This window comes from Myxocyprinus asiaticus, chromosome 49 (genome assembly GCF_019703515.2).
Source record: "Myxocyprinus asiaticus isolate MX2 ecotype Aquarium Trade chromosome 49, UBuf_Myxa_2, whole genome shotgun sequence".
Classification (NCBI taxonomy): Eukaryota; Metazoa; Chordata; class Actinopteri; order Cypriniformes; family Catostomidae; genus Myxocyprinus; species Myxocyprinus asiaticus.
The window spans coordinates 8,567,435-8,580,255 of record NC_059392.1 but is presented as its reverse complement, the minus strand read 5'-3'; the positions used below and the strand labels follow the sequence as shown (position 1 = coordinate 8,580,255).

At 35.7% G+C, this 12,821-nt stretch overlaps 1 protein-coding gene across 1 annotated transcript; it reads left to right on the top strand.

Annotated features, from left to right (window-relative positions):
- The first annotated feature begins 1,270 nt into the window (after positions 1 to 1,270).
- Positions 1,271 to 8,104, top strand: LOC127438465 (RNA 3'-terminal phosphate cyclase-like). The gene is made up of 11 exons (XM_051694072.1): positions 1,271 to 1,706; positions 1,867 to 1,967; positions 2,602 to 2,745; positions 2,963 to 3,086; positions 3,202 to 3,260; positions 3,364 to 3,505; positions 4,307 to 4,428; positions 4,552 to 4,610; positions 4,847 to 4,941; positions 5,054 to 5,158; positions 7,011 to 8,104. Exons 1-11 carry the CDS (start codon positions 1,662 to 1,664, stop codon positions 7,107 to 7,109), a joined length of 1,095 nt encoding a protein of 364 aa, XP_051550032.1. The 5' UTR covers positions 1,271 to 1,661; the 3' UTR covers positions 7,110 to 8,104.
- The last annotated feature ends 4,717 nt before the right edge of the window (positions 8,105 to 12,821 follow it).

Below are 12,821 nucleotides of genomic sequence, written 5' to 3'. Positions count from 1 at the left end.
GATGAAAAGGACTGTGAGGAGCCTGAGGATACGGTGCTTGTCAGAAGGAAGGGGATCGAATGGATCATGCTGGAATCGCTTTATTGATGTTGCAAGCTTTCCCATGGCAGTGCATGGAATAAATATCCTGTATTCCAACAGCTGAGCTTTCATACCAGACTGTAATGCCAGCAGTTAATGTACTCAGCACTGTACATCTACAGAGGTTGGAGAAGATATACATTTCTTGATTCTCTCTGTATGGACTTCTGAGCAGTCACAATCAAGAAGGTCAGTCTGTCACTTGCACTGGCACCTAGAGACTCCTGTACTGTTAATATTGATTGGGTCACAGGGTCAAACGCTTTTCCAGGTTTCTAAAAATCAATGAACAGCTCCTTTTATTTAGTTTTTTATCTCATTCCATTATATGGTAACTTTATACATACTAAACTATATTGCTGTAATGTATTAGCTCCTTATTTTATCACAGAACTATTCAACCAATTCCCAAAGCGTTTATTATCTTTTAGCTCTGTGTATAATTCCTAATATCCTAATAACCGCCCGTGTTAAAGGAATATTCCGGGTTCAATACGAGTTAAGCTCAATAGACAGCACTTGTGGCATAATGTTGATTACCACAAAAAAAAAAAAAAAAAAATTCGACTCATCCCTTCTTTTCTTTAAAAAAAGCAAAAACCGAAGTTACAGTGAGGCACTTACAATGGAAGTGAATGTGGCCAATGTCTGGAGGGTTTAAAGGCAAAAACGTGAAGATTTTATAAAAGCACTTGCGTTAATTCATCTGTTAAAACTCGTGTATTATTTATGCAGTAAAGTTGTTTAAATTGCCAATTTTACAGTCATTATAGGGTTTTAGGGTTTGTTGACATTACATTGTCATGGCAACAAAGTTGTATAATTGGCCATAACTTTACACGGAAAAGGTTAGTAAGTGATTTTATCACACTAAAATCATGTTAACACGCATATTGTTTATATCTTGTGGCTATACTTTTGAAACGGTGAGTATTTTAACGTTTACTGATTGGCTCCATTCACTTCCATTGTAAGTGCCTCACTGGAACCCAGATGTTTGCTTTTTTTTAAAGAAAAGGAGGGGCAAGACAAAATTTATTTTTGTGGTAATCAATACTATGCCACAAATACTGTCTATTGAGCTCAACTTGTTTTAAACCCTGAATTTTTCCTTTAAGAGCACTGTTCTCGTCTATCCGTTTTATCTAACTTTTATATAACAATGCGCGTCGCGTCACACTACAACTGCGCATGCTCGGAGCACATCCGCCATAGCACTGTGACTGGCAAGAATAGTTGCGACAGTGTGTTAGTGTGACTGTATTGCCAGGAAATTTGCCGAATTTTTATTTCTGGTCAAGTGTTACATTGTTCATTTGAACCGAACTCTACAACGACAACCAGTTTATTCCTTATTTCAGTTTAGAAGGACTGTTTCGGTTTTTCCAGTGAGATTTTTTTATTTTTTAGAAGTTCGCTGTTATCGCTGCATTGTTTGTGCCCCCATACGCCGGTTTACATTAACTTTCGCTCAGTGTGGAAGTCGCGCTCAGTCGCTTTGTGTTCTAATTTCTCAACAGCGGCGCGCTTTGAAGTCGAACTCGCCGATACATTGTAGCGATTTTTCGAATTTTGCGAAAATGGCCGCAACAACGTTCGAGATGGACGGAAGCGTAATGGAAGGGGTGAATATTCTATTGCTAGTCCTTTTTTTCTTTAGCATTCTCATTAGTTAAAGTTATAATAATTAATACTTCAGACTAGGACCGCCAAAGCTAGATGTAGTAGTTGTGGACTGTTTTATTTATTTATTTTTTTACAAAATGTCCATGTTTCTTTTTGAAGGGGGGGCAGATTTTACGAGTGTCTGCGGCTCTGAGTTGCATCCAAGGGGCGTCAATCAAACTAAATAAAATCCGAGCCGGTAGAAGCACACCGGGGTTAAGGTAATGATCATTTTGTTTTGGGACACATTATGTATTCAGCTCTATGGGGCTTTGTGTGTATTAAAAAAATTATTTGTTCTATGTGGATCATGCTTCCCATGCTCCCCCCCCCCCCCTTTTCCTATTCTACAGTGAATCATGAAACAAAGCAAAGTTGGGTTGGTGGAGACTAGTACTAATTTTACCTTTACTTTTAGAGTCAACCATACAGATAGGTGACTGTTCATTCAATAAAGTTGTTGTATTATACTACAGATGTCAGTGAAATACTTTTGCTATGGATTCTGAATGGGTCCCTTTGTTAGTTGGCCTAGAAGCACATGCCTAATGTTGCCTTTCTCATTCTTTCTTACATTTTTCCTTTTGAGAAGGTCTTGATTTGTATTGGAGCTCTTAAATAACCAATCTTTTCCCTTCTAAAGTAAACGTAATGTTGTTATCACATTTGCCATTATCAGTATAAAGACATGTCCTAAGTTATTAAAGCTTTTTACATAGTATCAAATTCACTGTCGATGCATAGAGTAATTCTGACTCTTTAAGTCAAAATGAGTGGTTTTCAAACAGCACTTAACTTGGTATTCCTTCAATTGTTTTCACTACCAACCTCCCCCCCCACAATTCAATGCCGCAGGCCTCAGCATCTGTCAGGTCTTGAGCTGGTGAGGGACATGTGTGACGGCAATCTGGAGGGAGCCACAGTGGGATCCTCGGAAATTACACTCACTCCTGGGAAAATCAGGGGTGGGAATCACATCGCAGACACTCAGACGGCTGGGTAAGAGAAAGGATTAAGAGCAATTTTAAGAGCAAAAAAATGTTTTTTAAGGTGTTACTTAGAGCGTGGATTCATGACGTTGTAAAATGCCTAATTTTCCTCAAGTCCATTCAATTATACTAAGAACCTCATATGACTATGATTCTTAATAAAAATAACCTTGACAAAGCATTGTAGTGCCTTGTAACCTAAGTGAAGTTTGTTTTCTGTGCTTTAGAAGCGTGGGACTGCTGATGCAGATTTCTCTGCCCTGCGCCTTGTTTGCTCAGGGTCCGTCAGAACTGTGCTTGAAGGGAGGAACCAATGCTGAGATGGCACCTCAGATCGACTACACAATAAAGGTAGAAACCGCCCGTGTTAAGTTTAGGCACTAGACATGACCAGGCCGAAACATCCTTGAAATTGCATCATACATTTTTGTGAAGCCTCAAATGAGATCTCCCTCTTCTTTTCTAGGTCTTTAAACCAATTGTGGAGAGATTCGGGGTTCAGTTTCACTGTGATTTAAGAATGAGGTAAAGCAAGTTTGGTTTAGTCTGATGTAAACTTTTTAAACTGATTATAAATGTTAAAACTAAAAGACAAAACATTTTTGAATTATGTTTCTCGGAAAAACAGAGGTTACTATCCAAAAGGGGGTGGAGAGGTGGTGGTCAAGGTAAACCCTGTGAAAGAACTGACTCCAATTAAAATGACCGAAAGAGGAAACATTACCAAGATCTATGGCAGGGCATTTGTGGCTGGAGTACTGCCCTTCAAGGTACAAGACTTGTTATCTATTCTGTTTTGCTTATCTACACAAATTACGCTTCTTTTGACACCATCTATCATTAAAGGAATAACTGGCCTTGGGGGGAAAAAGCTCTTAAACAAAAACATCCTTTTTTTTTTTTTTTTTTAAATCAGCATGTTTTTTTTGTTGTTTTTTTTGTAATTGGCATGTGTTTTTATTTGGCTTGTTTAGAGGTCAATACATTTGTTTATTGTTTGTAACTCGCATGTTTTTTTGTTTTCAATAAATATAGTTTGTTTTTATTTAGCTTGTTTGGAGATCAATACATTTGTTTTTTTGTTTTTAACTGGCTTGTTTGGAGATCAATAAAAAAATTGTAATTGGGATGTTTTTTGTTTTTATTTGGCTTGTTTGGAGATCAGTACATTTGTTTTTTTGTTTGTAATTGGCATGTTTTTTTTTTTGTTTTTAACTGGCTTGTTTGGAGAGCAGTAAGAAAATTGTAATTGGCATGTTTTTTGCTTTTATTTGGCTTGTTTGGAGATCAATACATTTTGTTTTTAATTGTCATGTTTTTTGTTTTTAATCGACTTGTTTGGAGGTCAATACATTTGTTTTTTTGTTTTTAATTGGCATGTTTTTTGTTTTATTTAGCTTGTTTGGAGATCTATACATTTATGATTTTTGTTTGTATTTGCCATGTTTTTTTGTTTTGTTTTTTGCTTTTATTTGGTATGTTTGGAGAGAGACATTATTAAACATATTTAGTCTTGGAATTGCTGATTTGACCAGATTGTAAACTTAGTTTGAATTGCTCTTGATGTTTAGTTGGCGAAGGACATGTCCACGGCAGCTGTACGCACAATCAGGAAGGAAATTAAAGATCTGTACATAAACATTCAATCTCTACAAGAAAAGGACAAGGCCTGTGGCAGTGGCAACGGGATTATGTGAGTACATCTGATCTCAAATTTACTATTGCTATTGTTTTGTTTTTTTTCCTCTGAGTAATATAGTTTTGTTTTGAGTTTGTTAATAAATATATATATATATTATTTTTGGTCTCTTTGCAGAATAATTGCAGAATCATCCACTGGCTGCATTTTTGCAGGGTCATCCCTTGGCAAAAAAGGTAATAGTTGTGTGGTTGTCTAGTGCAAAACAATGTGTTTGCGTTTTTCCACTAGAGGGCATCAGATGACAGAGAAAAGCCTGTTTTGTTGCGCTTGTAGTTATGGATTAAACATTCACAAGCCCATAAAATCGAATATGTTTCCTTAGTGCATCTCCCTGAATTGGATGTTTGGATGTAAATGAAAATATGAACTCAATCTCACTATAGTTTGTTGTTGGTTTGTCTGTCCCCAGGCGTGTACGCGGACAAAGTTGGCATTGAAGCTGCAGAAATGTTGCTAAGGAACATCAGACATAATGGTTGTGTGGACGAGTTCTTGCAAGACCAGGTCAGACAGCACACACAAACACTCAACTATTACAGTGCAATGAATAACTACTTATGCACATACTTAAGGGTGTTTCTGTAGAGACTAAATTCATTATATTTTCCTCTTACAGCTCATTATTTTCATGGCCTTGGCAAACGGCACATCCAGAATGCGGACAGGCCCAATAACTCTTCACACTCAGACGGCAATCCATGTCGCTGAGCAGCTAACTAATGTAAGTTGGTGCACATCTGATACACAGCTATATTACATACACTCACTGAGCACTTTATTAGGAACACTATGGTCATAATAAAGTTCCCGACGTGTTCTTCTGCTGTTGTAGCCCATCCGCCTCAAGGTTCGACATGTTGTGCATTCTAAGATGCTATTCTGCTCACTACAGTTGTACAGAGTGGTTATCTGAGTTACTGTAGCTGTTCTATAAACTCAAACCAGTCTGGCCATTCTCCATTGACCTCTCCCATCAACAAGGTGTTTCCATCCGCAGAACTGCCACTCATTGGATGTTTTTTGTTTTTGGCACCATTCTGAGTAATCTCTAGAGACTGTTGTGCGTGAAAATCCCAGGAGATCAGCAGTTACAGAAATACTCAAACCAGCCCGTCTGGCACCAACAATCATGCCACAGTATAAATCACTGTGATCAAATATTTTCTGCATTCTGATGGTTGATATGAAAAATTAACTGAAGCTCCTGACCCATATCTGCATGATTTTGTGCATTGCACTGCTGCCACACGATTGGCTGATTAGATAATCGCATGAATAAGTAGGTGTACAGGTCTTCCTTATAAAGTGCTCAGTGAGTGTATCTATTTATAAAAATACATCTAAATTAATAACTTTGTTGGCTATTTGGGTTGTTAGGACCTGGCAGTGAAAATTCAGTGCATCCGTTCCAGATACTGTTACTATTACTGTACCCAATGTATTGTATGTTCACATCCTGCATGGACATGTTTTATTATCCCTCCAGTTACGTCTGTAACAGTGTCTTCACCATGTTTATAAAATATAAAAATAAGAATACATTTAAAAAAATAACTGAATCAAATTGTAACACGACCAAATTTCAGATTTGACAATGCATTATATATATATATATATATATATATATATATATATATATATATATTTTTTTTTTATCCCCTTTTCTCCCAATTTGGAATGCTCAATTCCCACTACTTACTAGGTCCTTGTGGTTGTGTGGTTACTCACCTCAATCTGGGTGGCGGAGGTCAAGTCTCAGTTGCCTCCGCTTCTGAGACAGTCAATCCGTGCATCTTATCATTTGGCTCGTTATGCATGACAGCACGGAGACTCGCAGTATGTGGAGGCTCATGCTACTCACTGCGATCCACGCGCCCCATTGAGAGCGAGAGCCCCTAATCGCGACCACGAGGAGGTTACGCCATGTGACTTTACCCTCCCTAGCAACTGGGCCAATTTGGTTGCTTAGGAGACCTGGCTGGAGTCACTCAGCACACCCTGGATTCGAACTCGCGACTCCAGCGGTTGTTGTCAGCGTCAACAGCATTGCATTAAATATTAAAGAATCGTCATCAAAACAGTTTTCCATGTGATGCAAATTTCATACAAATTTTGTCCGTGTGCAGCCAAGTTTTTCTAGACATGCAGGCAGTCTGCGCATACAAAATCTGCGTCACACGGAAAACCACTTTGATTATGATTCATTACTATTTAATGCATTGCTTCCTCAAATCTGAAATTTCAAATCTAAATCTGTATATGCGTGTCATTAGCGCATGCGCTTGATGTTGACTGTGCTAAATAATTATCACAAAGCAGTCGTAGTGCGAATGCGTCCATATGCGCTCGCGGTCAAGAGTGTAATTCGAAAGGCTGAGCGCTCAACTGTGCATGAAACGGAATGGCATGCGGAAAACCAAAGTATACCATAGCCTTAATATTTACACCCCTAATACCTAAGGCTTACGGTTTTTAGTTTGAAAAACTAGATCATGGTAGCAGTGGTACTTATGTCACATGGACATTTTCTCTAGCGTACGCGTCCTCCAGTTTCAGTGTTCTTTCTTTTACAGGCAAAATTTGCTATATGCAAGGCAGAAGATGAGCATGGCAACAACGATACCTACATCATCGAGTGCCAGGGAGTGGGTGCCACCAACTCTAGCTTGTAAACGTATGGATATGCCCTCCTTAGCTTGTCCCCCAGCCAAGATAAAGCCGCTTGAATGGAGTCAACTGGAGGACTTGTTACAGAGACACACTACTATTGTAACTGACTGGATAACCTAAAGATAACTGAACATTATCTTTATGTTCTCCCACGATAAATGAATAGTTTTCACAATGACCCCGAGTCACTTTGCCTTGTCCCTGTTTGTCCCTTATGCCAACTGTTCTGTCCCCTCTAATACTTTTGTTACTCAGGGTATTGCCTTACACTGTAATGAAACTGTCTTTTGACATCACTTTTGCATTATGGATAGTTTGGGCTCTTTTTGCAATATTCCCACACCCAGTTTGTGCTGAATCCTGTCGGTGCTGATAGTTTTCAGATTGAAACCATCAAATTTGCTTTCTGCACCCAAACACAAGCCTTAAAAGTTTCATTAAATCCATCTGATATAACAAATCGGTTTTTACCATTAACAATAGCTTAACCAATTTTGCATGGAAGTAGTAAAATACATGTATGTCACTGGTAAATTTAGTGCACTGTGTGTACACAGAGGAAAAGAAAGGGTTTTTCCATCCTTTCAATTTATGTTTCCATGTAGCTGCTTTGTTTTTGTTTTTTTTTGTAAGTTATTTAAGTTGTTGTTTTGGTAAGAAACAAATATCTGAAACGTCAGTGCCATTTTGTTTTCTCGCTGTACTTTTTCTTTTATTGAAATGCACAACATCTCCATATATCGTTTGTCATTTTATTTCTTGGGATGAAAAATGCTTAAAGTGAAAGATCACTAGTTTCATTCTTAGTCATTATTACTATTTGTTATTTATAAGATGGAATTGCAGATGTTAATTTGATTGACATGAGATTTTTTTGTTTACATCTTTTTTTGTTGGCTACTTTAGATGAGCATGTAATTTTGTTATTTGCGTTAAGATATTTTTGAGGAGATACAATAAAATGAGTAATAGACATAAAACCTATAACTTGATTCAGTGTTTCTTTGAATAAGTAGTGTTTTCCCCCCCACTATACTTAAAGGAATAGTTCACCCAAAAAAGAAGATTGTCACATTTACAAGACTTTCTTTTTTTTTCTAGAGTTTTGCATGAACTGTTCCTTTAATCTATACAAATTATCTTTAGAGGCACTGCTATGTAAAAGGGCTGTTTTAAGCACTACCTAGAGACATTATATTATTATTCTGGCATTGACTACCTGTGACATTTATTTGGTCTTGAGAGCACTTGGAGACGTTTTGAAGATGTTTCGCATGGCATTGTGAAATAACAATTTTACAAAGTGAATGTACTTTAGGAGCTTACAATGCAAATCTTCACATTTAACTTTCCCCTAGAGAGAGTCTACAAGTGTTGGCTATTACCAGTCCAACTGGAATCTCTCCCTTGGCTCCTTTGTGCTCTGGGTCAATTCAATTATACCCGGCAGATGCTAGGACAATAGAGGGAGCAGAAGAGAATAGGGGAAGCCATGGAGCCCTTGGGTCTGGAAAAGGGCACATCTATATTGTCAAAAGGAGAAGTGTCCCTGGGGGGTGGTGGGTGTGGTCTCTGAACTATATTCAATGGTCTATCAGTCTGATCATTGGCTGTCCAGTGCAGCTGTTGCTGTGGGGAGTAATTAAACAATGGCAAAGCAGAAATGAAAATCTTTGCTTATGGCCAACTATGTGATCAAACAAACAAATCAATGCATTTTAAAACAGATTTTTTTTTTTTTATGAATTCATTTTAATGTTGGATTTCTTTAAATGATTACATTTAAAGTTGGGACCTTTAAAATTAATGTTAAAATTTGGATTTTTGAGATGAACGTTAAAGTAGGGTTTCTTAAATTAATTGATTTTAAAATTAGATATAAAAAAAAAATAAAAACTTTAGATACATTTTAAAGTTGGGATTTTTAAAATTAAATTTGGAATTTTTAAGATGAATAAAATTGCATGTTGGGATTTTATAATTAATCAATTTTAAAGTTGTTTTTTAGATGAATCAATTGTGAAGTTGAAATTTTAAAAATTAATTTTAAAATTCAAAAATTTGAGTTTTTGAGATAAATGCCAAAGTAGGGATTTTCTTAAATTGATTTATTTTAAATTTTGACTTTTTTTTTTAAATACATTTTGAAGTTAGGAATTTTTTTAACAAGTTAATTTTAAAGTTGATATTATCTAAATGAATTAATTTTAAAGGATTTTTTATTAAACAGATTTTAAAGTTGAATTTATTTTAGAGAAATTATGAAGTTGACATTTTTTAAATGAATTAATTTGAAAGTTGGTATTTTTAAAATAAAATTTAAATTTGGAATTTTTTAGATAAATATTAAAGTAGGGATTCTTAAATGAATTTATTTAAATGTTTTTTTTTAGATAAAATGTGATAGTTTATAGTTGGACATTTTTAGATAAATTATGAAGTTGAGATTTTTTAAAATGAATTAGTTTTATGGTTGGTATTTTTAAATTTATAATAAAATTAGATTTTTTTTTAGATGAATGTTAAAGTAGAGATTCTTAAATTAATTGATCTAAAAAATCCCAATTTTTAAAATGAATTCATTTAAAAAAAAATTAAGACATCAATGTTTAATGTATATATATATATATATATATATATATATATATATATTATGCATTTTGTTTTTCTTTTTTAATAAATTGTGATGTCTTAATTTTTTTAAAATGAATTCATTTTAAAAGTTGTGATTTTTAAACTTTATATAAAAATTGGTATTTATTAAGATGAATTAAATTTAAAGTTGGGTTTTTATAATTAATTGATTTTAAAATTGAGATTTTTTAGATGAAAATTGTGAAGTTAAAAATGTTAAAATTAATTTTAAAGTTGGGATTTTTGAAAGGAATGAATTTTAAAGTTGCTATTTTAAAATGAATTACATTTAAGTGTTATATTTTAGATTAATGAATTTTAAAGTTGGGATTATTTTAAATGATTTTAAACCATTTTTAATCATAGACATGACAGTTACATGAAAGGTAGACTCAAACTTGTGACTCCCACAACAGAGATAATGCACTAACCACTACGCCATGGCTCTGGCATATAAGCTTTTTTAAATCGATTAATTTTACAATAGTGATCGTTTAATACAAGCTACTGATTAAAATTATGACAGTATTTTTTGTTTTGATGAATAAGTAGATTTATTTTTTTATTGTATTTTTACTGTATTATTTTTAAAATGGCATCTATACATGCCATGGCCAAGACATTACTGAAAATCCTTCCCGCATACACTGATGAGCCAAAACATTATGACCACCTGCCTAGTACAGCTAAAACAGCATCGAACCGCCAAGGCATGGACTCTACAAGACCTCTGAAGGTGTCCTGTGGTATCTGGCACCAAGACATTAGCAGCAGATCCTTCAAGTCATGTAAGTTTCGAGGTAGGGTCTCCATGGATCGGACTTTTTGGTCCAGCACATCTCACAGATGCTCAGTCGGATTGAGATCTGGAGAATCTGGAGGCCAGGGCAACACCTTGAACTTTTCATCATGTTCCTCAAACCATTCCTGATCAATGTGTGCAGTGTGGTTGGCATATTATCCTGCTGAAAGAGGCCACTGCCAACTTTTGAGCATCAACTATTGATCCTGATCCTGAGGTTTTTGATTCTGGCTGATAGAATACATGCTTCAGAGGAAGATGTTAGATGAGCGCTTGACAGGAAGAAAACGCTGGATTTTTGTGAGGTTCATGAATCACATCTTTTGAAACAAGGTATCTACATATTTGCAGATGGTATATAAAAGTTTTATTGATATTTGCCTTTTGTCATAAGAAAAGTTACAGGAAACTGTTGAGGAGAGGCTGATTGAATACGTGCTTCAGAGGAAGATTTATGAGCACTCCACAGGATGCTGGATCTGCTGAAGTTGTGTGAGGTTGGTTTATTACATCTGTTTGAATGAGATATGCACATTTGCAGATGGTATATGATATCTGTTTTATTGATATTTGCCTTTTTATCATTAGACAAGACAGTTAAAAGTTACAGGCAACTGTTGAGGAGAGGGAGAATGAAACAGGCCAGCACTTTAACATTATGAGCTCAAACGCATCTGCCACGGCTCTGATATGCGGACCATTTAAATGACTGGTGTTGCACACCGGTCTATTATTGTAGTAATGCGATGGCACGTAACAATAAAACGAACCGTGACTGGTCGTTTATATGTCTTAGTAGCTTCACTTGGAAGCAGGCGATCCTCAGCGCCCTCAAGAAACAAATCGGCCAAAGGGGAAAATGTATCGGCTAATGCCGATAATTAAAAAAATTCAGAATATCGGCCGATTTATCAGCCTCGACGATATATCGGTCGACCACTATTACAGATATTACATAATAAGTTACACAAAGAATATTGCATGGCAATACCAGTAATTTTAAAGGACTGTCAATAGCATGAACAGTATGTTGATTTTAATCACCTTTTTAAAAGGACTTTGTACTACATATTAGATTAGATATTGTGACAAGACGGATAACAGTGCACTATAATTGCTGAAGCATGTACTGTAACACTGTGGTGATAAATCTATTTCAAACAGGCTATATCAATATGAGTACCCATATTGTTTTGTGATTACTTGCTGTTTTGGGCACTAGGTACATTAGATGGAGAATAGGATATACATCCATTTTATGCTTAGAGTCCTCCAAATATCAGCCACTGCTATGAAATAATGCAATTAATATGTTGCTTCAAAGAGGACACAGTTATTTTGAATGGCTGTCAATGTAGAAAGAGGCTATTGCCTCCAGAATGGTGTAGTTATGGCAATTACCTGCAGGGGTGAACTTGACCAATCAAATGTTACTTCAGAAAAATAGCAAACTTTTTTTCTTACATTTTGTGTCAATTTAACATCCTGGAAATTATTCTTTGTGTTTTATTACTGTGACATGAATTTAAAAACTAGTCTGTTGCTGTGATGGGGTTTCAAATACAGCAGCTGAGGAAGTGTAGTAAAGTTGGCATCTTTCTCTCTTCTGATGGCCATATCCATCTCTCTGTCCATACCTTTTTTTCTTCTTTTGGAAAGTCATTGAAATGTAAAAGTTTATTTTTTCCATAATAGTTGCTGTGGTCTCCCATTCACCTCAACGCCATCTTTGATTTTTGACAGGAAGTACAACGAGGCTGTGAGGGTTGACAAACAGTCTCTTCAAAGGGTTGCACAATTGTATAAAGTGTTTTTTTGGATCGTTCTGCTGAGGAAACATTGGAAATACTACCTTTCCGAGAAATTTCAGTAGACAAAAACTCCAAGCAACATAAGTTGTGGAAAATTAGATGTGATTTAGGAGCTTTTTGTTAGCTTTATATACAGTGAGTGTCATTGAAGAGACTGAAAGTCCATCACTCACAGCCTCGTTTTCATTCCTGTCAAAAATCAAAGATGGCGCTACCACGAATAAGGTCTATAGAAGTTTACCATGCTACCCTGATAGCACATGTACATCACCCAGATATCTGTTTGATGTGTGTTTACATTTGGAAGATGTTTGTTTATACTTTGTTTACTCATGTATGTCTATAAGATGTATGTCTCGGATGTCAATAAGACATTCAGCAGATGTCTTTGAGGCGTTTATAAGTTTGTAAATCTGATCTTTTTAAGATTTTTAGCAGATGTTAATTAGATTTTGATGCTTTCCACA

Excerpts from the sequence above, each read along its gene's own strand:
- LOC127438465 (XM_051694072.1), top strand. The coding sequence starts at position 1,662 with ATGGCCGCAACAACGTTCGAGATGGACGGAAGCGTAATGGAAGGG. Across the intron at positions 1,968-2,601 it reads AGAAGCACACCGGGGTTAAG|GCCTCAGCATCTGTCAGGTC; the intron begins GTAATGATCATT and ends TCAATGCCGCAG. Across the intron at positions 5,159-7,010 it reads TCGCTGAGCAGCTAACTAAT|GCAAAATTTGCTATATGCAA; the intron begins GTAAGTTGGTGC and ends TTTCTTTTACAG.